Source organism: Haliotis rufescens, unplaced genomic scaffold, assembly GCF_023055435.1.
Source record: "Haliotis rufescens isolate VD_foot unplaced genomic scaffold, xgHalRufe1.0.p SCAF_45, whole genome shotgun sequence".
NCBI classification, from domain to species: domain Eukaryota; kingdom Metazoa; phylum Mollusca; class Gastropoda; order Lepetellida; family Haliotidae; genus Haliotis; species Haliotis rufescens.
In genome coordinates, this window is record NW_025964168.1 from 1,817,967 (window position 1) to 1,845,199 (window position 27,233).

The window sequence follows — 27,233 nt, forward strand, 5'->3', positions numbered from 1 at the left end:
GTCTCGTTTGAGTGACTGTCCAGCTTAGGGAACCAGGAATGTCCCAGTTGTTCCCGGTCAGTGATAACTCAATCTCCTCACAGATATACCTGCTTTGACTGAAGGCTACAGATACCCTTGTTTATTGTCTCCGGGAACTTGATGGAACTGTTCTGGGGGAGAGATTGTCCTATCTTGTTTATTAGGCTCTGAGGGGGTCAAGTCTTTGTCCTGTAAGGCACCCCCCGACTCAGGTTTGGATTTAGGTTTTCCATGAATACAGAGCGAGATATGAATATTTTCTTGCATATACCATATTCGCTCTAATAAGCTCCCCAACAATATTGGCTAATATATTGGCATGTGAACAATCCCAATTAGCACCCCTTCCAATTGATCAATGTACACAAGACTTAAATTTATTCGTGTATAATACGCACTTGTGTGTTATATGCACACTTAATTATGGGCAATTAATTTCTGAAAAAATATATCTGTTGTATATCAACATTTCAGGCTGCCAGCATAAACCACGAAATTAACAATCTTTCAACTCTTGGTTTTTTTTCACCAAAATAATATTCTGATAAGAGCCCCCTATATTTAATTTTGAGAGCGCCCTGGTCGCTTATTATGTAGAATACGGCATACCAACTTGGATGCTTGTCTAATAAAGCAGTCAGTCAAAGGTAGTTCATATAACCAGTGGAGACAAGGGTACAAGGTAAAGAATCACCTTTGATATTCCAGAGGGTGGATGGGTAGACTTACAGTGGTCTATTAAATATTTTATTACACAATACATTTCTCTCCATTATTTTTTGTTTGTTTTCCTGATGATTTAAATGTGGAATAGAGCTGGCTAGACTTGCCTTTTTATGATCTAGATTGGTTTTGTTTTTCGAAAATTACATATATTCCACAGAAAAGTGTCTGGCTGCCATTAGGACCCACATACTTAGAAGCTGCAGGGGGTTGAGAGGGTAGGGGTGATGGATAGGTATCCAGAATTCTAAGAATACAAGAATCACTGATCAGACAATGTTAAGTATTGTTTTATTGTAAAATTTTAAAAAAACCTGTTTCAATGTGACCATCTCTTAACCATAGGGGTGGTGGCGTAGCCCAGTGGTTAAAGCGTTTGCTCATCATGTCTAATGCTTGGTTCGATTCCCTACATGGGTACAATGTGTGAAGCCTATTTCTGGTGTCCCCAGCCGTGATATTGATGGAATTGTGCTAAAAGTGGCGTAAAACAATACTCACTTGCTCACTCACCAGGAGCTCACCAACTTTAATAGATTAATTTCAATTGTCAAGCATTGTGCTTTGCTGCATGATTTAAGTACCATACATCTGTTATCACCGGAACCCAGCTCCATGACATCCCACTGATACTTCCTGTGTCGTGTTACAACTGGCTCATAAACTGTACAACAGGCACTATGTGATCATTATGTACCAATAAATACTAGTAATAGTGGTATATCACAGATGTCTATAAATCTAATCAGCTAATAGACCCCCTCCGTAGTCTAGTGGTAGAGCGTCCGCCCGGAGAGAGGAAGGCCCGGGGTTTGATCCCCGGCTGTGTCATACCAAAAGACGTTAAAAGATGGTACTTGTTGTTACCCTGTCTGGCGCTCGGCATTAAGGGCCTAAAACAAGGACTGGTCGGCTCGGAGTCAGTATACTGTGTCTGAGTGGGGTATTCATGTTAAACTGCGGCATGGTGTCTCAGTGGGCTAGCACTATAAATCGGCATAAGTCCGGTCTAGTACAAGCAGCCACACACACACACACACATATGCATGCGCATCGCTATTTAAATACAGTAAAGTATGGTTATAACAAACTCAAAGGGACTACTAATTTTAGTTCGTTATACATCTTAAAACCGTAGTTTGTTATAAGCATATATACAATATAACAACAGCAAATAGTCGGGACCAAAAAAGTAAGTTCGTTTTATCTGTCAGTTCGTTATAAGCGTGTTCGTTATAACCGTAGTTTACTGTACAATAATCTTTGACGCGACGTTAAACCCCATTTCACCTCACCTATAAATCTAATACGTTTATAACGCTTAATGTACTCTTTATTCACACAGTCTGTCTAAAGTCATTGATAACCAGCCAGCAGTGTGGCAATAATCCAAGTTCCAAGTTTTACTACATTCCCTGTGATGTTCTCGTGTTTCATGTACACAAAGTATAATAGTGGTGTTTTGTACTAGCCATAGCTGGGGGAACTCACATAGCATTGACTAGAACACTGGATATTTTAGATCAAAGTGAACGTTGATAAAGGCTGTTGTGACTTACGTGACAGCTGATAAGGCTGATTTGTTGCCACAGCTGAAGTACCAATAATCGGAACTTAGCCATGTATGTGTATGATTTGATGGCCTGATAACCTATATTTACAACTGTTACTGTTAGTCATGTATGAGTTTACCTGTGTTGTCTTTGACAAAGATTTACTCTTAAGTGAGTGAGTAAGTATGGTTTTACGCTGCTTTTAGCAGTGTTCCAACAATATGGCGTGGGACACCAGAAATGGGCTTCGCCCGTTGTACCCATGTGGGGAATCGAACCCGGGTCTTCGGGTTCCCCATCACTTCTATTTACTTTTGAGCAGGAACCTACTTTCTTTCTGGATGTCCGATTATCATGGTGGGCTGGACTGTTTGTTGTTTAACACCGCACTCAGCAATATTCCAGCTATATGACGGCGCCGATTATTACTGTAATAAACATTTTATTTACATGCAGGGTTAGAAACTAGCAGTTTTAGTCCACTAGTCCTTATAATGATAACATATAGCAAAACCCTTAAAATGGGCCAATTTCTACTAGTCCTTAGGATACCTTTACTATTGGGCAGTTTTGTAAGGACTGTAGGACTAGTGCTAATTTCTAACGCTGACATGATGGTAACTTTATGAGAGCTGTCAGGACAAATCATTTGGTCAAGTCTACCCTGATTATCCAAAATCCAGTACTTTTTTACTACTTTCAAACATAGGCAAGAAATGTAAGGTTTTTATTACTGGGCTTTCTATGTAATTGCAAAAGACATAACACTTGTTTAATCAGAACTCTAACTAAAGAATTTTTTCTTTCTATTTTCCTGTCATGGTAGAACATGTAGAATGGAGACTAGCCAACTGTGTTATATATTTTGAGATATGTTATTGTAGATGGAAGTGAAAATCATTAACAGGTATCAGACAATGCAACTATGATAACATACTTCAAAATGTAAAACAATAGATTTTTTCTCCCTTTTGTTCATTCTTGAATGTAAATCCTCTGACCAGTAGTAAACGGATCAGTATACACGTTGTGTATTTCAGATTGAGCAGGCAACACTTCATCATCGTATAGAGAACGCCTATCTGTCTCCCTTTAACAGCAGTCGTAAACTTAGGGAGAAAGTGTTAAAAGAAGTAAGTTGTAGCATACATCCTCGATAGTCTAGAATATTATATCTCCAATCCTTTATGACATACATACCCTAGTTAATGTTTGAAATAAAAGAAATTTCCAGGCTGCCATCAGGACCCACAGACTTTAGAAGCTGCAGGCCCTGACTAAACTTGTGAGGCATTCCTTAAAAAACTGCAGCGTATTGTGAAAATAAATTGACAAGCAAATTGGTGCAAAACGCAGGCTGTAAGAACCCATACAAATTTGAAACTAAGGCCCCTGCGCGAGATCGAATTTCGAACACTGACCCTAGCCCCAGTCCCAACCAAAGCTTCGTTGTGGAAGGGTAGGGACGATCTCCATCGCCCGTATCGCTAATCCAGCACAGATTTTCTGCCGCTGGTGAGCTTGAACTCAACAACCAATCAAAATGACTGTTCTTAGTGAGAGTTTGGCGTTGATCAACATTAAAAATAGTGGCTTCTCCCCAGAGGCATCAAGTCCAGTAAAGGATTTTACTTCAAATTAGAATGAACCTCTAGCTGAAAAAGATGTTTTTTTAAGTATTAAGACAGGGCGGGAATTCCTTATGCTACCACAAGTTCCCATTTGTTTTTGTGACCGTACATTATGACATAAGTGGAGTACTTGTGATGTGCAACTTCCACTATATGGAGTGCCTGTAACCATTATTGTCGGATTTGATTGGATGGCTATTTTTAGTGTTGCGTTTTTCGATATGGACTAAAAAAGAACCTTTCAGTAGTGAATAGGACCAGGGTACTTTTCATAAAGGAATGAAGATATGACACATGGATACTTGAGGATGTATAAGATACCAACATCTTGCATCAACATCAACATCAACATCAACATCAACATAAGTCAAGCACTATTTATGGTCAGCACGGTTGATGATAAGTCTTTGGGCAAATGTCTCGCCATCTTGTGCCAAACTCATCAAAGTTCCATTTATGGTCTCAATCTACAAACGAAACAAAACTGTTCACACAATCAGCTCCAAAAGGAATGTGCAGCCATTTTGGACCCTGACATGTTTTGTTCCTGTGTTGTAAGTAAGTCAGTTTGCTGCAAGCGTTACTGTAGTTTTGTGATATTTTGTGATCATCCCATGTTTGGAGTTAATGTTAATTTATCAGCTTGTTATCAACATTCCCTGTTTAAGTGTACCTATTGCCCTAAAAGGCAAACTCTACGGTTGTTTTTTCAACAATCACTGACAATGGAAAAATCAGCATGATCAGAGGAAATTTCTGTGATCACAGAATCCTTTTAATGTTCTAAGTATAATTATCATTATAATAATATTTTGCAATATTTAAGGACCTACAAGTCAGTAGCAGTTTTGAGAGAAAAAACGTTTGATATGTTTTCGGATACATTTGCAAGTTATAGATATCAACATAAACAAAGATAATCACTCATTTGATCTTGGATGGAACCTTAAGACATTTCAGTAGTGGGCTCGTGGTTATCAGAAAATAATTCTGATCCAGATAACGTATACCCCATTACGTGTGTTGTTACAGTGTGGGGATGCTAACAATAATGCTGTATCACCGGAGGGGCCAGACAGCCAGCTAGGCAGCACACGCACGGACTCGGACGGAGGGGACGCAGAGACGGACACCATGTGTCCAGCACAGACCTTCCCCAAGACACATGTCAGCGCGACCGGGCTGCAGAGGCTGCTGGATGGTAAGAGACAAGTGGGAAGATGTGGTACATCAGTAATGACTGACTGAAGTTAATGCTTGTGGCCATGCAACAAAATGAACAGGGGTTGACTCAGTGATTTGGTTGATTGCATGTCATCGTACCTGGGTGGTGACGTTGCTAATGATATCAATCACTGGTTTGTCTTGTCAATTGTTTCTATCGGCCATGATATTGCAAGAATATTGCTGACTATGATATTAAACAGTAAGCAAACAGTTCATGCATTTCCTGTTTAAGAAGAAAACCCAGTCTTGGTTTCTCTCCGTAAACTCATGACATAACTGAAATATTGTTCAAAGCAGGATTAAACCCAACTCACTCACTTGTATCTAACAAGGGTACTAAATTACAGGTCCCTACACTAATGGTGCCCAGGACATGGTGATGAAGCGCCACCAGGCTCGCTACCACTCCCACCCGACCTTCAGTAAACAGAGGCTTCTTGTTGACTCAGGGGACAGTGAAGTGAAAGGAGGTAGTTCCTTAACTTTATCTTTACATTTCTTGTTAAGCATATTTCTGAACACTGAGTACACTGGACATAAGGGCAGTACTTTGGCTGTCATTTAATTTGATGACCTCGTCGCCAGATGATGCCAATGTATCAGATAGTACCCTGAGTTATGTCATTGTCTCCAGATGACTGGGATGTGTCAGATAGTACCCTGAGTTATGTTGTTGTCTCTAGATGACTCAGATGTGTCAGATAGTACCCTGAGTTATGTCGTCGCCAGATGACGCCAATGGGTTAGATAGTACCCTGAGTTATGTCGTTGTCGCCAGATGACGCCAATGTGTCAGATAGTACCCTGAGTTATGTCGTCTCCAGATGACGCCAATGTGTCAGATAGTACCCTGAGTTATGTCGTTGTCGCCAGATGACGCCAATGTGTTAGATAGTACCCTGAGTTATGTCGTTGTCGCCAGATGACGCCAATGTGTCAGATAGTACCCTGAGTTATGTCGTCTCCAGATGACGCCAATGTGTCAGATAGTACCCTGAGTTATGTCGTCTCCAGATGACGCCAATGTGTCAGATAGTACCCTGAGTTATGTCGTCTCCAGATGACGCCAATGTGTCAGATAGTACCCTGAGTTATGTCGTTGTCGCCAGATGACGCCAATGTGTCAGATAGTACCCTGAGTTATGTTGTTGTCGCCAGATGACGCCAATGTGTCAGATAGTACCCTGAGTTATGTCGTCTCCAGATGACGCCAATGTGTTAGATAGTACCCTTGAGTTATGTCGTCTCCAGATGACGCCAATGTGTTAGATAGTACCCTGAGTTATGTCGTCTCCATCGTCACGATATGGCTGAAATACTGCCGATGTGACGTTAAATCATAACTCACTCACTATGTCGTCTCCAGATGACGCCAATGTGTTAGATAGTACCCTGAGTTATGTCGTTGTCGCCAGATGACGCCAATGTGTCAGATAGTACCCTGAGTTATGTCGTCTCCAGATGACGCCAAAGTGTCAGATAGTACCCTGAGTTATGTCGTCTCCAGATGACGCCAATGTGTTAGATAGTACCCTGAGTTATGTCGTTGTCGCCAGATGACGCCAATGTGTCAGATAGTACCCTGAGTAATGTCGTCTCCAGATGACGCCAATGTGTCAGATAGTACCCTGAGTTATGTCGTTGTCGCCAGATGACGCCAATGTGTCAGATAGTACCCTGAGTTATGTCGTCTCCAGATGACGCCAATGTGTCAGATAGTACCCTGAGTTATGTCGTCTCCAGATGACGCCAATGTGTTAGATAGTACCCTGAGTTATGTCGTTGTCGCCAGATGACGCCAATGTGTCAGATAGTAGCCTGAGTTATGTCGTCTCCAGATGACGCCAATGTGTCAGATAGTAGCCTGAGTTATGTCGTCTCCAGATGACGCCAATGTGTCAGATAGTACCCTGAGTTATGTCGTCGCCAGATGACGCCAATGTGTCAGATAGTACCCTGAGTTATGTCGTTGTCGCCAGATGACGCCAATGTGTCAGATAGTACCCTGAGTTATGTCGTCTCCAGATGACGCCAATGTGTCAGATAGTACCCTTGAGTTATGTCGTTGTCGCCAGATGACGCAAATGTGTCAGATAGTACCCTGAGTTATGTCGTTGTTGCCAGATGACGCCAATGTGTCAGATAGTACCCTGAGTTGTGTCATTGTCTCCAGATGACTCAGATGTGTCCAGTAGCTTGTCACGCAGCAAGACCATGCCATCACTGGGACGTCCCAAACTCACTCGGAGGCTGACGGGGGTGGCAGATGGGGAGAGGTTACGTCAAGCCAAGGAGATTGTAGAGAAAGCAATTAAGGTAATGAAGGTTTGAAAAGTCAAGGTCAAGATTTGAAACAGATGATAACCAATCTTTATCCTCATGTTGGATGTTTTGTATTTGAGGTGTAATGATATGGTCGGGTCGCGTTACGATACATATCCTGATACTAGGACTGTTACGATTCACTCGCGTATTCGATGAATTGAACCGTATCCATTCATGAATTGAATTCGTTATTCGTGGCCACTAGAATCGAATATTTATGTATATGCAAGCATGTGCATTTACATAAAAATATCCATAAGAACATATTATATGCATCGATTTCTTCAAAAGACAACACTCTTATACTATTTAATTTGACAGTATTGTGGTCACTGGTCATTGTCACATTTGAGCAGATACTAGAACCTGGATAAGTGCAGTATATAAATGTATAGTATATTAATAATTAACAAACCATGTCAAATAATTTATGTTGTTATTGCTTCACTGAATATAACAAATAATACAACAGCTTCTGACTTTTTATTGTATCCATGAATTAATATTCGTATTCGTTACCCTATATTCGTGATACAAATCGTATTCGCCTCATAGTGTATTCGTTGCAGCCCTACCCGATACTATGGGTGCAGTTTGATTTGTATCCTGATACAGTACTTTAAGTTGATATTCTTTCTTTTAGCAGGTGAACCACATTCCTGTATCATTAGTTTTTAAACTACAGAGATCAAATATGGGATATTGTAATGCAGAAACATTTTGGCTAGAGGGTGCTGTAAATGTTATGCTAATACATCCTACCATGACATACTAGAGAATCTCCATAAGCTGGTGGTTGAACAGTTTCTGTTATTATTCACATGTTTTTACACCAATATAAATTGTAATGAAATTATTGTATGTATCATGATACAGGGGTTGTAAATTGATGTATTGTATCATTGGCATCGTATGATGATATAAAACTGTATCACTGTATTGTCACACCACTATTTCAGATACAATTCTTCAAAATCAAAATTCTTTAAAGTTATATTACTGGGAAAGTTTTAACCAAATCACTGTTAGATTGAGAGAAAACATGTGTACAGCTAATTACTTTTCCCGGCTTAGTTTGCAAGAAAATACACACGTTTATCTTAATCTAAAGATACAAAACAATACCGAGAAAAATGGGAAATACAATTTTAACGGTTAATCATCATGTCTCTCTATGTTTTATCTCAAATTTCATATCTGTATTGACCAAATTTTAATTACTTGTTCGTTAACCTCAATTTGCTGAAGGGATACAATGTACCGTATTCGGCGTAATAAGCGCCCAGGGCGCTCTCCAAATTATAAATAGGGGGCTCTTATTAGAATATTATTTTGGTGAAAAAAAAAGTTTAAAGCTAAATTTCATGGTTTATGCTGACAGCCTGAAATGTTTATGTACGACAGATATATGTTTCCAGAATTTAATTGCCAATAATAAAGGGTGCATATAACACACGAGGCGTATTATACGCAAATAGGGGAAGGAGTGCTAATTGGGATTGTTCACTAGCCAATATATCAGCAAATCTCGCCGTGGGCGCTTATTAGAGCGAGGTGCTTATTACGTCGAATACGGTATTTGTTTTCTGTGTATAACACTTGAATATTGGTTTTTACAAAATACTGAATCACCTAGACGGGGGTGCACATTATACTTGGGTGCGCACTTTACTCAAAAAAAATATGGTATTTGTTCTGGTAAATATAATTATGCTGCATGCTGTTGTTAGTGTTACCATGTCAACTGTAACCCATGGCAACGTTGTTTCAGTACCGCAAGGTGTTCACCATCCAAGGTGGCTACTCCGTGATTCGCCAGAGTCTGCGTCGCAGGGGTTGGGTGGAGAAGTTCTACCGGATACCTGGGCCGGGCAAGAAGGCTAACAAGTCCAAACATAAGAGAACATCTGATGACGATGATAGTGATGATGACGATGATGATGGTGGTGGTGCCACTGATGGCAATGACAATACTGATGGCAATGATGATGATGATGATAATGATGATGACAACGATGATGACAACCATGATGGTGGTTAGTACATGTTTGTCGGAATTTGAGAAATTATTTTGGAAACTGAATAATAGTGAAAATGTATTGTTAGAAGATGTATTTAGAGAAGGTTTTACATGTTTAATACAACATAAAGCATAAAATTGGATGTATATAAGAATCGTGAGGATATTATGAAAATGAAACTTTTCAGTTTACCACATCGTCTATATCCCTTTGAAATTAACATAACTCTGCTAGTCTGAGACTAGTTTAATTTAGAAAAGACAAGTGACATTTCCTTGCTGACTACACTTACCACTACCACCATTACGCATATGCAACTCTGTAGCAGATCAATTTTGTGTAATTTTGAAAATACAAGACAAAGACAGTTTCTAACATTTGTCTAATCCTGCCGTGGTCATGATGGTGACCAGTGATGGGTTTTCTCTTTGATAAATTATTTTCTGTTTATAGTGTTAAACCTTTATGCATCTGCGCATCTGTGTAGTGATTATAGACATTTTTGTTGCAATTGTATGGTTTGATGTTATTGATTAATGATTATTTAATCAGGAAATGTGTAATAATTAGTGTAATATTTTGGTATTTCAGGTGACCATCCAAAGATACCACCCTGGGAGGAGGATGATGGCTTGTATGGAATCATGGTCAGTAGTTCACCTAACTGACCACTTAGCATGCTTAGTTGTCATATTGTGTTGTATGGGAGAAACAATGTCACATTGGGAACTTTTTTCCTTTGGGTTAAAATAGGATCGGTCAGTCAGGCTCAGTTTCATGGGTGTCTTCGTGCCCTGACAGAGTGGTACCTTGCTCATAACATCGACCACTGGTTTGTCTGGACTAGATTTGATTATTACAGGCCGTTGTGATTAACTGGAATATTGCTGACTGAGGCATAAAACAATATTCACTCTGGTGATGATGTTTGCGGTCCTGTTAGCATGAACTTATTATGCAACTGTCGCTGTAATCATGGTGATGTAGGCTGTTATCTGGCTCAGTTAAGGGGCGGTCGGGTAGCCTAGTGGTTAAAGCGTTCGCTCGTCACGCCGAAGACCTGGGTTCGATTCCCGACATGGGTACAATGTGTGAAGCCCATTTCTGGTGTCCCCCGCCGTGATATTGCTGGAATATTGCTAAAAGCGGCGTAAAACCAAACTCACTCACTCACTCACTGGCTCAGTTAACAGGTTGGTGGGTTGTGTTTATACACATATGTTGGAGAATTTTACATTGGAAAAGTTTTACATGAAAATGTGAGGTTTGTTGTACAATGTTGTACTTAATCTACATTTATACATGGGAGAACATACCTACTTGAGAACACTTTCCTAACTCTCTGTGGTTGGATGACACCAACATCAGTTGGTTGGTTTGTTGTTTAACGCCGCACGCAGCAATATTCCAGCTATATGAGGCCGGTCTGTAAATATTCGAGTCTGGACCAGACAAGCCAGTGATTAATACCACGAGCATCGATCCACGCAATTGGGATCAATGACATGCATCAACCAAGTCAGCGAGCATGACCAGACGATCCTGTTAGTCGCCTTTTAAGACAGCATTAGGTCAGACCAGGGACTTTCTACTTCCCATTTACATGGCACATAGTAATTAATTAAGTGCTTTCTCACCAAAAGAATCTGAAATTGGAAAATCCTAATCGTAGTACCTTAAAACTTGTTAAGGACGTTAAAAGATAGTATTTGTTGTTACCCTGCCTGGCACACCACATTAAGGGGCTAACACTAGGACTGGTTGGCTCGGAGTCAGTATACTGTGTCTGAGTGGGGTATTCATGTTAAACTGTGGCATGGTATCTCAGTGGGCTAGCAGTATAAATCGGCATCAGTCCTAGTACAAGCAGCCACACACACACACAATTCACGTCGCTAAGTAAGAGCAATAATCTTGGATGTGATGTTAAACCCCTTTTCACCACCTAAAACTGTTGTTCAGATTCCATGCTTGATAACCCCTCAGCAGTATATATATGTGTAAGTTGTTTGGGCTGTGCATTATTTCTGTGTATTTGTCTCGGGCAGTGTCTCTCTGACTAATGGACATGTCTGTCCTCAAGTTGCTCAATACTTTCTCATGTGAACTTTGCACCTTGCAGTCACGGATGGTTCGCAATGTGAACCCGTCATTCATCTGGGTGTTGAAGAGAGATGTGATAGACTACCGCTTCCTGTCAAAGGAGCAGATGGTCAATCATTACTGCAAGGCTGGATCATTCACCACCAAGGTGAGTCATCTGGATCAATCATTACTGCAACCATGGATCATTCACCATCAAGGTGAGTCATCAGGTCAATCATTACTGCAACCATGGATCATTCACCACCAAGGTGAGTCATCTGGGTCAATCATTACTGCAACCATGGATCATTCACCAACAAGGTGAGTCATCGGGTCAATCATTACTGCAACCATGGATCATTCACCATCAAGGTGAGTCATCTGGGTCAATCATTAATGCAACCATGGATCATGCACTACCAAGTGGAGTCACCAGTGTCAATCATTACTGCAACCATGGATCACTCACTACCAAGGTAAGTCATCTCGGTCAATCCTTACTGCAACCATGGATCATTCACCACCAAGGTGAGTCAGCTGGGTCAATCATTTCTGCAACCATGGATCATTCACTACCAAGGCGAGTCATCTGGGTAAAAAAATATAATGCACATGTTAAATGGATTGATTTCACCTTCTTTTTTGCAGGCTTCATGAGTGTGTGTGTGTTGTAGGTTGGTTTGTGCGTCAACATGAAGAATGTGCCGTGGTATGACAACGCTGACCCTGACATGTTCTTTCCCCGATGTTATCGACTCAGCCAGGAGGAGGACAAGGCAGCCTTCATAGGTACTGGCTTATAATGCTATAGGAATAGGCACTGGCTTATAATGCTATAGGAATAGGTACTGGCTTATAATGCTGTAGGGATTGGTACTGGCTTATAATGCTGTAGGAATAGGTACTGTCTTATAGTGCTGTAGGAATAGGTACTGTCTTATAATGCTGTAGGAATTGGCACTGGCTTATAATGCTGTAGGAATCTACAGACATCTAATAAAATTCAAATTCTGCTAACCAGTACTGTTATAAGAATATTTCACAACTACATACTTTTTCTGGGTCCCCAGCATCGCTTTATTAATTTGATTTTTCACCTAGACAAGAAATCTGGTGGCAGATGGCTACTCACTTATTGCAAGTTTGGATACGCCTGAAGAGTTTATCTTAGGTTAAAGTTGAAAGTATACACCTTGACTCAATATTCCCCATCAGTTCAAAACACCACTTATATATTCTTTGTCTGTTCCAGACGACTACCGGCTGACGGCTTGCATGAACATCATCAAGATTGTGGTGAGTCAGAGCATGGATGGTACTGTACAACCCAAGGAGACAGGGGAAGACACGCCCACCTCCCCTGCCTGTACTAACCCCGAGTGTACCCGATCTGTACCCAACTCCACCTCCGGCAACAAGTGTGTCCACACACAGAAGGGGGAGGAAGACAAACAGGCGGAGGACAAAGATGAACCCAAGGATTCATCCGATTCATCCAAACGTAAGATAGTTTGAGAGTTACGTCATACAAGTGGTGCTGCAACAAGCAACAGTAGGGATGCCAGGGCATGGAACAAGGATCTCTATATTCATGTTTTTGAAGGGCAGTTAATTGACCTTCCCTGTTCCACAAAGCAGTCTTAGCACTACGACTGCCGTAAGTCTATTTTAAAGTATCAGAGTTGTCTTAGCGCTAAGATTGCTTTGTGGAACAGCGCCCTGACCAGATTCAACAAGCAATGTAATTTTATGGCATTCTTAAGCTTTTTGATCAATTATATTTACATTATTAATAAATGTATTGGTTTAATTTTTTTTTTTATACAGCAAAATGAGTAACATTGTCTTTGAACACACAAAAAAGTGGTGATTTTTGTAGGTTTTTTACATTATTGATTAAGCTGACTTAAACCATCTTCATGAGGCAAGAGAGTTAACTGACTTTAAAAGTCCAGTTTCCACCGTTGCTGAACTAGGCTGGAATTTCTGGGCTCGATCTTGGTGCCACCAGTGGCTGTTTCGAGTTAAGTCCCTTCTATGCCTCTCCTATGGACCAATCAGATTCCACCTCTCGTATCACTTGCATTTGCTTCAAACCAAATGGCGGCGCCGAGTCAAGATGTTCTGATCGACAATCAAGATCTGTATTGTGAGAAAACGGGTCTTTCATTGCCCAATACATCAAATCACGAGAGTACCTTCAACCTTGATTAAAAACATGAAAAGATTTGGAAAATATCTGTTGACAACAAGTTGGCGGTGCACACCCTGTGCAAATCCTGCAATCGACCTAAATCTGCATGACAGTTTACGAACCGGAATTCGATTTCGGTGTGCGATTTTGATTGACCTATGCATGGACTCGTTAGTCCAGCCAAAATGTAACTCCATAATACCAGCCTAGTTCAGCAAGGGTGGAAACTGGACATTTATAGTCAGTTAACTCCCTTGCCTCAGGAAGATGACTTAAACATTAGGATCCACAGATGATCCTGGTTCTATGATCATCACAAGTCTTGTTATTCGGTACAGCAGTTGCAACCTGCCTACTGCTGAGATACCTCTGTGGAATGAGGCCCTAGGGGACTAGATGTCATATATTGCTGCGGTTTAAACCATGGCCCCTTTGACATCTATGTTTCCCATTGTAGCCTCATCATTAACGCCCCGGGGGAAGAAGCCCAAGAAGAAGGTGCAGGTGCCCTTGCGAGTTCTGGAGCAGGCCATGTATAGATGTGAGCAGTTCCTCGCCTCCAAGGACCACGATGATATTGATGTTCATCATGATGTGAGTGCAACACCTCCATTGTTCGCAGTGAACATAGGAGCAGCCTTGTCAAAAGTGACCTTCTCGGTCATTTAATATTTGGTAGCCTCGTTTCTCCACAAGAAAACTTTATTTGGGGTTTGCATTTGAAATTTGTTGCAGGGTTTTACACGATGCACAAATCTAGGTCCAGTACGCACAAATGCTGAGAAAAAGAAAAAGAATATACTGCAATCCCAGGGACGCACAATACCTACAGCATATTAAAAGCAGTTATGGGTGTCTGTCATTTAATCCATCAATCGACCCGCGAAGACCCGGGGTAGTATAGGTCTTCAGCAATTTAACCAATGCTTGCCATGAAAGGCAACTATGCTTGTCATAAAAGGCAACTAACAGGATCGGGTGGTCAGGCTCGCTGACTTGGATGATGCATGTCATCGATCCCAATTGCGTGGATCGATGTTCATGATGTCAATCACTGGATTGTCTGGTCCAGACTCGAATATTGCTGGAATATTGCTGAGTGCGGCGTTAAACAACAAACCAACCAACAAACCAATCATCCATCAATCATTAGCACTGTCCACGTGATCATTGATTCATTACAGGCTATAGAGTAATTATCAAAAATATAGTACACTACAAGATTTCATTACTTTACAGGGGGGCACGGGTGGCTCAGTCGTCTAAGGCGCCGCAATTCGCTGTGCAGAGTTGCGTCCCTTGGGCACACCGGAAACCTATGATTGTGGGTTCGAATCCTGGTTCGCCCCGATTATGTTTCTAGGTTTGTCAGCACCATTACCGTGCTCTTGGGTTTCACCGAAGTGGTAAACGTCTGAGACCTGCATCACTTCGGGCTTTCCTCCCACATTAAGCTGACACGCCGCGATATAACTGGAATACTGTTAAAAGCGGCGTTAAACCCAACTCACTCACTCACTCTCATTACTTTACAGGACCTCATATTGCTTTCAAGTACACTTAAAAGTAATTTTGGTAGGTCCCCTGGACCCCCTTTTTGTAAGTCAAGGTAAAAACCCTGCATTGTCAATGGGCAATTAACATGACCAGTTTTTGTAAATAAGCGAAAAAATATTGAAAATTTACATCATGGTAAAAAGGCGCTTGCCATAAACTGACATTTTTGAATTGTTGTCTTGCAAAACACAGTAGGGGGATGATTTGTGAAATTTTGCTCACAAGACTTAGATCTAATTCTTATCATTCTATTTCCTATGGACAACAGGTATTGTAGTACCTACATTCTAAGGCTAACTGCACTCTGCTTTGTTAATATATCACACACCAGGAGCTGTGCTGATGTTCTTTACTCCAGGTCTCAGTGTAGAGGAAGGTATATAAGTCAGCATTGAATTTGAAGGTTCTACCGGGGTCACTGCATAGGCGGGGTCATATTATCCAGTATTTTATATATTGTTTTCTTAATCCTAATTTAGGGTTTAGTAGTGACCGTTCTGGCAAGATTGGTTTTAGGTGTTGAGAACTTGGGACATTTGTTTCTGAGAGTTTAGTCACGCTCAGTTCAGCTGGGCTTTATCCTAATTTAGGGTTTAGTAGTGACCGTTCTGGCAAGATTGGTTTTAGGTGTTGAGAACTTGGGACATTTGTTTCTGAGAGTTTAGTCACGCTCAGTTCAGCTGGGCTTAATCCTAATTTAGGGTTTAGTAGTGACCGTTCTGGCAAGATTGGTTTTAGGTGTTGAGAACTTTCGGACATTTGTTTCTGAGAGTTTAGTCACGCTCAGTTCAGCTGGGCTTTATTTTTTAATCACCAGTTATCATTTCCTGAACAGTCTTCTCTATGCTGTGTTTTATCTTGTTGCAGCCTATGACTCTGACAGATGGCCAGTGGGATCAGCTGATCCAGCACTACTATCACCTGGCACAGTGAGTGATTGACACATGTTAATTACCTATCAACTAAACAGTGCCTGCCAGTTCTCCATCCATTGTCTCTATGAAATTGAAGAGGTTAAATACAATAAACATGATAATCGTTTTAGTATGTATTTATTTCATTTTAAAATGAAGTGGGAACTGTTTCAAAATTCTGATCAAATGGTTAGATGTTTTTTTGTAATTATTGTTATATTTCAGAAATCTTTGTTACAAGTAGAGGCTCCTGCCCAGTGTAGCACGAGCCCCATGTAAAACTAAATGGTGTGAGCTGATTAGATGTTAATCATGATAATTGTGAACAGTTGATTATCTAGCATTAATTACCAATCTCATTAAAATCCGATCTTAGTTCTCGCTACCGCTAAACAAAGATCTGAGGACATTGTTACGTATTGATGACTTGAGAGTAACCTCCCTTACTGTACGCATATAGGTATGACGTCACTGTTAGCGTCGTCTGATGGTGTTCTGGAAGCTGAGAAGTAAATCCAATGACCAACCACTTCTATCTGTTATAACTTGGTAGTTATGAAGTCTGGTAGCATCAAACACTTAACATGGTGTCAGAAGTAAAACTTAGATTGCTATCATAACGTTGAACTGTGTTGAAATTCCCTATTCTGACTGTTTCTGTTCCCTGTCTGACTGACCGCGTGAGTTTCTGATGCATGTCACCTATTTTCGTGATACCGATACGGCGTGGTAAATCTACTGAACTGTGTCATATTTCGTTGTGAAATTTGATATATACTCTGACTGTAAGGGATTTCAACCAGTAATCTGAACTGTTTCTGATATGATCTATGAGAACAACGGTGTTTTCTATCTGAACTGACTGAATACTATTGTGTGTGTAATTGAATCTACGGAAAGCCATTACGCCATATTGCTTGATTACTGTTTTTGACTGATCATGGCAGAAGGTAATCAGGCTGCACTCCAAATTGTTCACATGCCAGTTAACATTCCACTGCCTACTAGATTAGATCTGAAAGGTGATCTGTCTAGAAATTTCAAGAAATTCAAACGAATGTGGGAAAATTATGAGCTTGCTTCTCGCACTAGGACTGATAGTGAGGAATGTCGATCGGCTACCCTATTGACATGTATTGGTCCAGATGTCTTAGACATTGTAGATGGATTAGAATTTGAAAATGAAGCAGATAGACAGAAGGTGGACAAAATACTGGAAAAACTTGAACATTATTGTATAGGGGAAACAAATGAAACTTGGGAAAGATACAATTTCAACAGAAGGGACCAGGAACAATCCGAGTCCATTGATTCTTATGTTGCAGTATTAAGAAATCTTGCAAAGAGTTGCAACTATGGGGATTTAGCGGAGTCATTGACCCGTGACAGGATGGTAATGGGCATCCGTGATAATGCAACAAGAAAGAGATTGTTACAAGCTTCAAAACTGTCTTTAAAGGACTGCATAGATATTTGTAGGTCGCATGAAAGTGCGACGAGACGTCTGAAATCACTATCGCAAGCTGAAGATGTTCAGTTTGTAAGTCAAAGGAAAACCAACAAGTCACAGAAACCTAATGCTAAGCAACAGATCAAAACATCTGAACTGCTCAAATGTAAGTTCTGTGGAAAGAGGCATGAGTTTCAAAAGAAAGAATGTCCGGCATGGGGTAAGACTTGTGCAAAATGCAAAAAGAGAAATCACTTTGCTGCTTTGTGTCCTGGAAAGAGCAAAGACAGGGTTCACATGGTGGATAGTGATACTGAAGATAGTGAGTCTGAAGAGTTTGTAATGTCTGTAACTTCTGACTGTGTCAATTCTGTACAAGTTGATGAAATGAACTTGGTCAATCAGAATTACCCCAAAAGGATATTTGCAACATTGGTTGTGAATAGAGAGGAAGTTGAATTTCAACTTGACTGTGGGTCAACTGTTAACATTCTGCCTTCTTCTGTGTATACTCAAGTGTTCAGGGATGACAACTTCAGTAAATTGGACGCTAATCTGATTTCCACATTGCGAATGTACAACGGTGCTGAGACAAAACCTCTTGGGAAGATACGTGTGTCACTACAAAACCCCAAGAATGGCCGCAGGTACAGTGTTGAGTTTCTAATTGTGTCTGAGAAGGGATGCAAACCAATATTAGGGGCACGAGCTGTTCAACAGATGCAACTGATCACTGTGAACTTTGACAATATTCTGTTGATGGAATCACCCGAGGTGAATCTAACTGCTGACTCTTCACTTGAGCCTGGGAAACTAGAAATGACTGATATCAAACAAAATTATCAGGATTTGTTTGATGGTGAGGGAACTCTGGAAGGCTTTCTACACTTGGAGGTTGACAATACTGTAACCCCAGTACAGTTACCATGTCGCAAGATTCCTGTTGCTGTACAATCTCAGCTGAAATCTGAACTGGAAAGACTGACGGAGCAGAAGATTATTACACCTGTTGACATACCAACAGACTGGGTGTCAGCCTTGGTGGTGGTGCAGAAACCGAGGACAAACAAAATCAGGATCTGTATCGACCCGAAACCGTTAAACAAGGCACTTAAGAGAAACCATTATCCGATAATGACTATAGATGATGTGTTGCCTAAGTTGGCCAAGGCCAAATGTTTCTCTTTGGTGGATGCCAAAAATGGGTTCTGGCATGTTCAGTTGGATGAACAAAGCAGTTACCTGACAACGTTTGAAACTCCCTGGGGAAAGTACCGTTGGCTCCGTATGCCATTTGGCCTCTCACCAGCTCCTGAAGAGTTCCAACGACGACTGAATGATGCCATATCTGGACTGGATGGTGTTCGTGCGATTCATGATGATATCTTAGTTTACGGCGTGGGAGAAACTGATCAGGATGCTGAGGTCGATCACGACAAGAAATTGATCGCCCTTTTTAATTGTTGTCGAGCGAAGGACATCAAACTGAATGAGTCTAAACTAAAGTTGAAACTGCCAAAAGTGCCCTACCTGGGTCATGTACTCACTGCTGATGGACTCCAAATTGATGAGACCAAGGTTGAGGCTATAAAGAAAATGCCTTCACCTACTGACAAACAAGGTGTGCAACGCATCTTGGGGATGGTCAACTATGTGCAAAAGTTTGTACCCAATCTCTCTGAAATCACCGCTCCACTGAGAGATCTGCTGAAAGGTGAAGTGAACTTTCGATGGGACAACACTGTACATGGACAGTGCTTGGAGAAGATTAAGCACGTTCTGTCAGAACCTCCTGTTCTGAAATATTTTGATAATGAAGCTGTCACACATCTCCAATGTGATGCTTCACAAAGTGGCCTCGGAGCATGTCTTATGCAAGATGGACAACCAGTGGCATATGCATCCAGATCAATGACAAGCACAGAGCAACATTACGCTCAGATAGAAAAGGAAATGCTTGCAATAGTCTTTGGACTGGAACGTTTTGACCAGTATGTGTATGGACGCAAGGTGACCATAGAGACAGATCACAAACCTTTAGAGTCCATCTTGAGAAAGAGCCTCCTGAGCGCACCTAAAAGGCTGCAACGCATGATGCTACGGTTGCAGAAGTACGACTTTACAGTGGTGTACAAGAAAGGAAGCCTGATGTTCATGGCTGACACATTAAGTCGTGCGTACTTACCACATGACAGACAATTGATCACTGACGAAGGCCAAGTGTTGATGATAAACATGAGGAGCTCAACAGCTATTGACATTGAGACAATTCAAATGGTCGAGCATTTATCCATATCTCAACAGAGACTAGCTGAACTGAAACAAGCCACAAGTAAAGATACTTGCATGAGCAAGCTGATGCAGCTCATACAGCAAGGCTGGCCACCGTCAAAGGAAGATGTACCACACTCAGTACGTGAGTACTTTACCTTTCGGGACGAACTCTCTATGCAGAATGGCGTAGTATTCAAGGGCGAGCGTGTTGTTGTACCTGCAAGTATACGTGGCAACATCATGGAGAGAATTCACTCAAGCCACATCGGTGTGCAAGGGTGTATACGACGAGCAAAAGAACTTGTCTACTGGCCGAACATGGGACAGGAGATAATAGATCTTGTAAGCAAGTGTGAAACCTGCAACACCCTACAACAAGACCAAAGCAGGGAGCCTTTGATCAGTCATCATATTCCTACTCGTCCCTGGGAGAAACTGGGTTGCGATTTGTTTGAGTTTGATCAGAAAGACTTTTTGATTACTGTGGACTATTATTCCGACTTCTTTGAAGTTGACAGACTCCACAGCAAGAAAGCTCCTGAAATCAACAAGAAGCTCAAGTCACATCTAGCTAGACATGGGATTCCAAATCAGATTATCTCCGATAACGGTCCACCGTTCAACTCTGAAGCTTTTCGTAAGTTCTCAGACAACTATGAATTTGAGCATGTTACGTCGTCACCTCGTTACCCACAATCCAACGGGAAAGTTGAAAGCGCGGTGAAGATAGCTAAGAAGCTGATGACAAAGTCACTACATGCCCAAACTGATCCTTACTTAGCTCTCCTGGACTGGCGAAATGTTCCGACAGAGGGAATAGGATTTTCTCCGGTACAGCGACTCTTTAGCAGGAGAACAAAGACCAAACTCCCAACAGCAAGTACACTTTTACAACCAAAGACCGTTGATGGTGTGTCAGACAAGATAGCTTGTAAAAAATCTAAACAAGCTTACTACTTCAATAGAGGCACCAACGAACTTCCTGCTCTGAAGGAGGGAGATGTGGTAAGAGTCAAGCCTACTAAGTTCGACAAACAGTGGAAGAAAGCTGTTATAGAACAGGTGGATGTGAGGTCGTATGAACTGCGTACAGAAGATGGCAGTAACTTGCGCAGAAACAGACGACATTTGAGAAAGTCTCATGAAGCTCCTCCATTGTTTGTGGATACAGATATGGCTGAAATGAACCGGTTAGAACCAGATCTGTGTGTGGAAAGAACTTCCGCTGAAACTCCTATGAGGAACTGTACTGACAAGCCTGTAGACCAAACATCAAGCAAAACTACAGAGAGAGTTCAGATTCCTGCACAGACAACTAGACAGTCAAGTGAGACAACTGAGAAGAGAACTTCTCGTGGTCGTGTGATCAAACAACCGTCTAGATTCAGAGGTTATCTTACAAATTAAGAACTTTAAAGTAAAGCTGTTTTGCAGTAAAATTGTGTTATGGACTGTAAGCCTTTTTCCACAGAAGAACTGTTTAGTTTTTATGTTATGAACTGTGTGCCTTACTAAGGACGAAATCAATTCATAACTGTTATTGTGTTGAAAGTTTGGGAAGTGTTTCAAATATGCTTTCGGTTTTCAGCAACTGAGCTGTTAAGAACAAAGACTTGTTTTACCATTAGTATTGCATTAATGTTTCAAGACTTTAAAGGTTACCCTTAAAAGGGGAGATGTTACGTATTGATGACTTGAGAGTTACCTCCCTTACTGTACGCATATAGGTATGACGTCACTGTTAGCGTCGTCTGATGGCGTTCTGGAAGCTGAGAAGTAAATCCAATGACCAACCACTTCTATCTGTTATAACTTGGTAGTTATGAAGTCTGGTAGCATCAAACACTTAACAGACATCCCATTAGGGGTCACGTCAGAACGACCTTTCAGCCGACCAATCAGAGCGTCGCTTACCAGAGCATGAAAGTGACAGTCGGAATGTGATTTTTAATCATGCAACCTTGAAAACTTTAACACGGGGTATGGCGAACGATAGTTACGGGCTTAACGACATTCCAGAATGTTCTTTTGTTTAGGTTTCAACGTTTTAATCGAGAATTTGTCAAAATACGTTTCGAAGGGTAGTCGCCATTTTAAAATTAGTGCCATAAAGCACGAGAAAGCTGCCTTCTGATTGGCTAATGCCGACTTCTTGTCAGTCATTCCATAGGTCGGTCAAAGTTCGCGAAAGGTCAGTCTGACATGACCCGTAATGGGATGTCCTCAGATCTTGGTATAGCGGTAGCGATAACTAAGATCTGATTTTAATAAGATTGTAATTACAAAATGTAAATTCTGTCAATGAAATTGTCTTTCCTGGGGGTTGCCCTTGATTGACTCACTAGTTACCCCCGTCATTTCCTCTCACACTACTCTGGAGTTTCAGGGCAGCTGACAAATGAGGTTAGCTGGTCACATGGTTGACAGTGTCATGGCGACACAACGTCATGGATCATTGCTAATACTGATAATCACTGGTTTGCCTAGCCTAGTCTCTATTATTCCAACGGCTTGAATATTATGACTGTGGTGTAAACATCCTCTCACTTACTCCCTCTAGGAACAGACAAATGGTGACAGTTTGTGTAATATGCCTTTGAGATGCTGATGATGATGCAGCAACTACTGGTGCTTGTTTCAGTGACGAGGGCATCATGCAGTCTGTGGCTCAGAACATCCTCGGCCAGTGTGAGAGTCTTCTCAACAGACTCAAGACAAGATGGCCTCAGTATGAGATGGACGGCGCTCGAAATGTCTGGATTGTCAAACCTGGGGCCAAGTCAAGAGGGAGAGGTATGCAGTGACATTGTTGGGCTTGTCATTTAGAGTTTTACAGATGTACCCACATACTTTTCTGTATACTGAATGTACCCAAAGCAAAATGAAAGTTTACTATGGTTATAACAAACTCAAAGGGACCACTAATTTTAGTTCGTTATAACCGTATTTCGTTATAAGCGTAGATAAAGCCTATATACAGCAAATGGACGGGTCCCAATAACACTGTTCGTTATATCCGTCAGTCGGTTATAAGCGTGTTCGTTATAAACATATTTCACATTATACGAATGTACCCGTACTTGGCACATCACTGGACCCAGTATACACGAAACGGGTTTCTTTACAGACTTGTTTAGACTTAATAACTGGTTTTGTGCTTTGTGGAATGGACACATTCACTCATGCAAGGCATTCATTGTCTGGCTTATCAGCACATTCACACTGAATGTTCGCAACAAAGCTGTTAATATTTATTTATACCTTTTAGTATCATGACTTACAGATAATACAATGTCTTTTTGTTGATTTTTACACTTTTTTTATTGTTTTATAGTAAAATCGCCAAATGTTGTGCTCTTTTCTCAATGTCTGCAATACATCTTTACAGTGAGTCGAAATTGTTGACATGTTCAGAGGGGAGTATTTAACTGTGTGTACAAGGGGAGACAACTCTGTTTGCAGGTATCATATGCTATGACAGAATCGAGGACATGTTGAAGCTGGTCAACTCCCAGGTTGTGCGGAAAGACAGCAAGTTTGTTGTGCAGAAGTATATAGGTGAGCGGACCACTATCCTACCCAGAGTTCCTTGCAGTCAGCATAGTTTCTCTGCCACAGGCCAGTGTGAAGTGACGATTTGTTACATCTTACGCAGTCCATTCAACAATATACATATGTTTGTTGTCCATTTCATATTTGAAAAGTGTACATATTTAGTTAACATATGCCACGAAATGTTTAACTTTCATTGAGGAAACTATTTCCATTTGAATATTTATGCTTTGTTTACTGCCCAAATGCCTGAAATCAACTAGTCTATAGATGTCTGACCAAGAGTCATAATTTCCTCATGATAGCCCTTTCTCTCATCCGGGTTAAAACAGGTCTTCAGTCGTAAGAGGCGACTATGCTTGTTGTAAGAGGCGACTAACGGGATCGACTGACTTGGTTGATGCATGTCATCGTATCCCAATTGCATGCATCAATGCTAAGTATGTCAATCACTGGATTGTCTGGTCCAGACTCGATTATATACAGACTGCCGTCATGAAGCTGGAATATTGCTGAGTGTGGTGAGTGTGGTGTTGAACAACACACAAACAAACAAACAAATCTCACATGCCCAACTTCATTTATGCCTATCATTCCAGAGCGGCCATTGTTGATCTACAACACCAAGTTCGACATCCGCCAGTGGTTCCTGGTGACGGACTGGAATCCCCTGACTATCTGGTTCTACCAGGACAGCTACCTGCGCTTCTGTTCCCAGCAGTACACGCTGGATGACTTCAACGAGGCAATCCACCTCTCCAACAATGCCATACAGAAGCACAAGAAGAACGGTCCCCGCTCCAACAAGCTGCCCAGTGACAACATGTGGACCCACGAGGACTTCCAGGAATATCTCAAGTATATAGCTTATAGCCAGGGTGGAGAGATGCTCCCCACACATGTTAATGTGACCTAAGGGGCGGTCAGGTAGCCTAGTGGTTAAAGCGTACGCTCGTCACGCCGAAGACCCGGGTTCGATTCCCGACATGGGTACAATGTGTGAAGCCCATTTCTGGTGTCCCCCTCCGTGATATTGTTGGAATATTGCTAAAAGCGGCGTAAAACCATACTCACTCACTCACTAATGTGACCTAAGCTTTAGCTCGTCACGCTGATGTCCGGGGTTCGATTCCCAACGTGGGTACAATGTGTGAAGCCCATTTCTGGTGTCCCCCGCTATAATATTGCTAAAAGCGGTGCAAAACCATACTCATTCACTACTAAATTAGGTTCCCAGGGCCCTGTTCCACAAAGTGATCTTAGTGCTAAGTTGATCGTAACTCCCATTCTTTAACACTGACTTACGACAATCGTAGCGCTAAGATCGCTTTGTGGAACGGGGCCCAGCAACCTATTCTTGTTGTAAGAGGTGACTTAATTAGATTCCTTGGTTAGATTCAGTGACTTGGTTGATTGTGTCTTTGTACCCTGACATTGGTCATGACATCAGTCTCTGGTTTAACTGGTCCAGACAGTCATTTGCAGACTGACATGACATAGCTGGATTATTGCTGACTGACGACAGCATCGTTGAGTCGAATCCCAGCTTTAGCCTGATTAGGATATTTGGTTTTTCAGCACCATACCTAGGCTCGGGTTTCACTGAAGTTATATGTATACGTCTTGCATCACTTAAAGCTTTCTATCAGCATTAAGCTGCCATGTCCTCATATAAACGTAATACTGTTCTAGGTATTCAAACCAAACTCACTCATCCTAACAATCTAGTTTTAGCAACCACCTCCATGATCTAGTGGATAGAGCAGAAGGGTTGATAGAATGAGCCCTGGCCGTGTCAAACCAAAAGACGTTAAAATATGGTACTTGTTGTTGCCTGCCTCCTGCTCGTCATCTTCCCGAGGCAAGAGCGTTAACTGACTATAAAAGTCCAGTTTCCACCCTTGCCGAACTAGGCTGGTATTATGGAGTTACATTTTGGCTGGACTAACGAGTGAGTCTATACATAGTCCAATCAAAATCGCGTACCGAAATCAAAATCCGGGTCTTAAACTGTCGTGCAGATTTCGATCGATTGCAGGATTTGCAAATCATGTGCACCACCAACACGTTGTCAGTAGATATTTTCCGAATCTGTTCATGTTTTTAATCAAGGTGCTCACGTGATTTGATGCACTTCGCGATGTAAGACCCGTTTTATCACAATACAGATCATGATTATCGATCAGATTGTCCTGACTTGGTGCCACCATTTTGTGTGAAGCAAATGCAAGTGATACAAGAGGTGGAACCTGATTGGTAGGCTTATAAGGGACATAACTGGTAATAGCCACTGGTGGCGCTACAATCTAGCCCAGGAATTCCAGCTTAGTTCGGTAAGGGTGGAAACTGGACTTTTAAAGTCAGTTAACTATCTTGCCTCAGGAAGATGCCTGCTCGTCATTAATGGGATAAGACAGGGACGTGTCGTCTGTAATCAGTTTACTGGATCTGAGTGGGTTATCCATGTTAAAACTGTGGCATGGTATCTCTGTGGTCTAGCACTATAAAATCGGCATTTGTCCAGACTAGTACAAGCAGCCACACATACACATGCATGCAAGTCACTGTATAAATGCAATAATCTTGAATGTGACATAAAACCTCATTTCACCTCATCTAGTTTTAGCTTCATATCTGTTTGAAGTTTCCCTGAAATGATCATCCTAACAAAAGCAGCATGGATCCACATTTAAGGAAGCTGACCATGCTGACCATTTCTTTCTCATACACAGTAGGTAAGATATTTGTGCTGATAGGGCTACCCACCCACTGTGTCATGTGGATGTTGAAAGTACAGGGCAGTGTCACATCTCTTCACACATGTAGCCAGGTGTGTGACCTACTGTGTGTGTTTCAGGACTCGGAAGCAGGCTACTGCGTGGGAGGACATCATCTACCCTGGGATGAAGAAAGCACTCATCTGTGCCCTCCTGGTGACTCAGGATATCATAGAGTACAGGAAGGTGAGTCACAGAGTACAGGGGATGAGTCTTGGAATACAGGGGGTGAGTCCAAGAGCACAGGGCATGAGTCCTGGAATACAGGGGGTATCCCATGTTTGTGTAGTAAGAATAGGTCACAGTATCCCCTGTTTATAGTAAGAATAGGTCACAGTATCCCATGTTTATAGTAAGAATAGGTCACAGTATCCCATTTTTATAGTAAGAATAGGTCACAGCATCCCATGTTTGTAGTAAGAATAGGTCACAGTATCCCATGTTTATAGTAAGAATAGGTCACAGTATCCCCTGTTTATAGTAAGAATAGGTCACAGTATCCCCTGTTTATAGTAAGAATAGGTCACAGTATCCCCTGTTTATAGTAAGAATAGGTCACATTATCCCCTGTTTGTAGTAAGAATAGGTCACAGTATCCCATGTTTATAGTAAGAATAGGTCACAGTATCCCCTGTTTATAGTAAGAATAGGTCACAGTATCCCCTGTTTATAGTAAGAATAGGTCACAGTATCCCCTGTTTATAGTAAGAATAGGTCACAGCATCCCATGTTTGTAGTAAGAATAGGTCACAGCATCCCATGATTATAGTAAGAATAGGTCACAGCATCCCATGTTTATAGTAAGAATAGGTCACAGCATCCCATGTTTATAGTGAGAATAGCTCACAGTATCCCCTGTTTATAGTAAGAATAGGTCACATTATCCCCTGTTTGTAGTAAGAATAGGTCACAGTATCCCATGTTTATAG

General features: G+C 41.4%; 1 protein-coding gene across 8 annotated transcripts in view; it reads left to right on the forward strand.

Moving 5' to 3' along the window:
* Positions 1–27,233, forward strand: part of LOC124145907 (tubulin tyrosine ligase 3-like) — a 79,452-nt gene that overhangs the window by 31,673 nt on the left and 20,546 nt on the right. For 6 of the 8 annotated variants that reach the window (XR_006862619.2, XM_046515875.2, XM_046515870.2 and 3 more), the window contains exons 2-16: positions 3,338–3,430; positions 4,961–5,129; positions 5,503–5,625; positions 7,329–7,471; positions 9,252–9,516; positions 10,093–10,148; positions 11,624–11,752; positions 12,261–12,375; positions 12,839–13,087; positions 14,238–14,374; positions 16,205–16,266; positions 22,617–22,768; positions 23,438–23,533; positions 24,127–24,385; positions 26,385–26,490. Coding sequence is in view for 7 of the 8 variants with exons in the window: in XM_046515870.2 (XP_046371826.2) it covers positions 3,338–3,430; positions 4,961–5,129; positions 5,503–5,625; positions 7,329–7,471; positions 9,252–9,516; positions 10,093–10,148; positions 11,624–11,752; positions 12,261–12,375; positions 12,839–13,087; positions 14,238–14,374; positions 16,205–16,266; positions 22,617–22,768; positions 23,438–23,533; positions 24,127–24,385; positions 26,385–26,490 (2,154 nt within the window). In the remaining variant the exon portion in view is untranslated. The remainder of the gene's footprint in view (positions 1–3,337; positions 3,431–4,960; positions 5,130–5,502; positions 5,626–7,328; positions 7,472–9,251; positions 9,517–10,092; positions 10,149–11,623; positions 11,753–12,260; positions 12,376–12,838; positions 13,088–14,237; positions 14,375–16,204; positions 16,267–22,616; positions 22,769–23,437; positions 23,534–24,126; positions 24,386–26,384; positions 26,491–27,233) is intronic. The other 2 variants (XM_046515876.2, XM_046515871.2) reach the window with 1 other exon arrangement.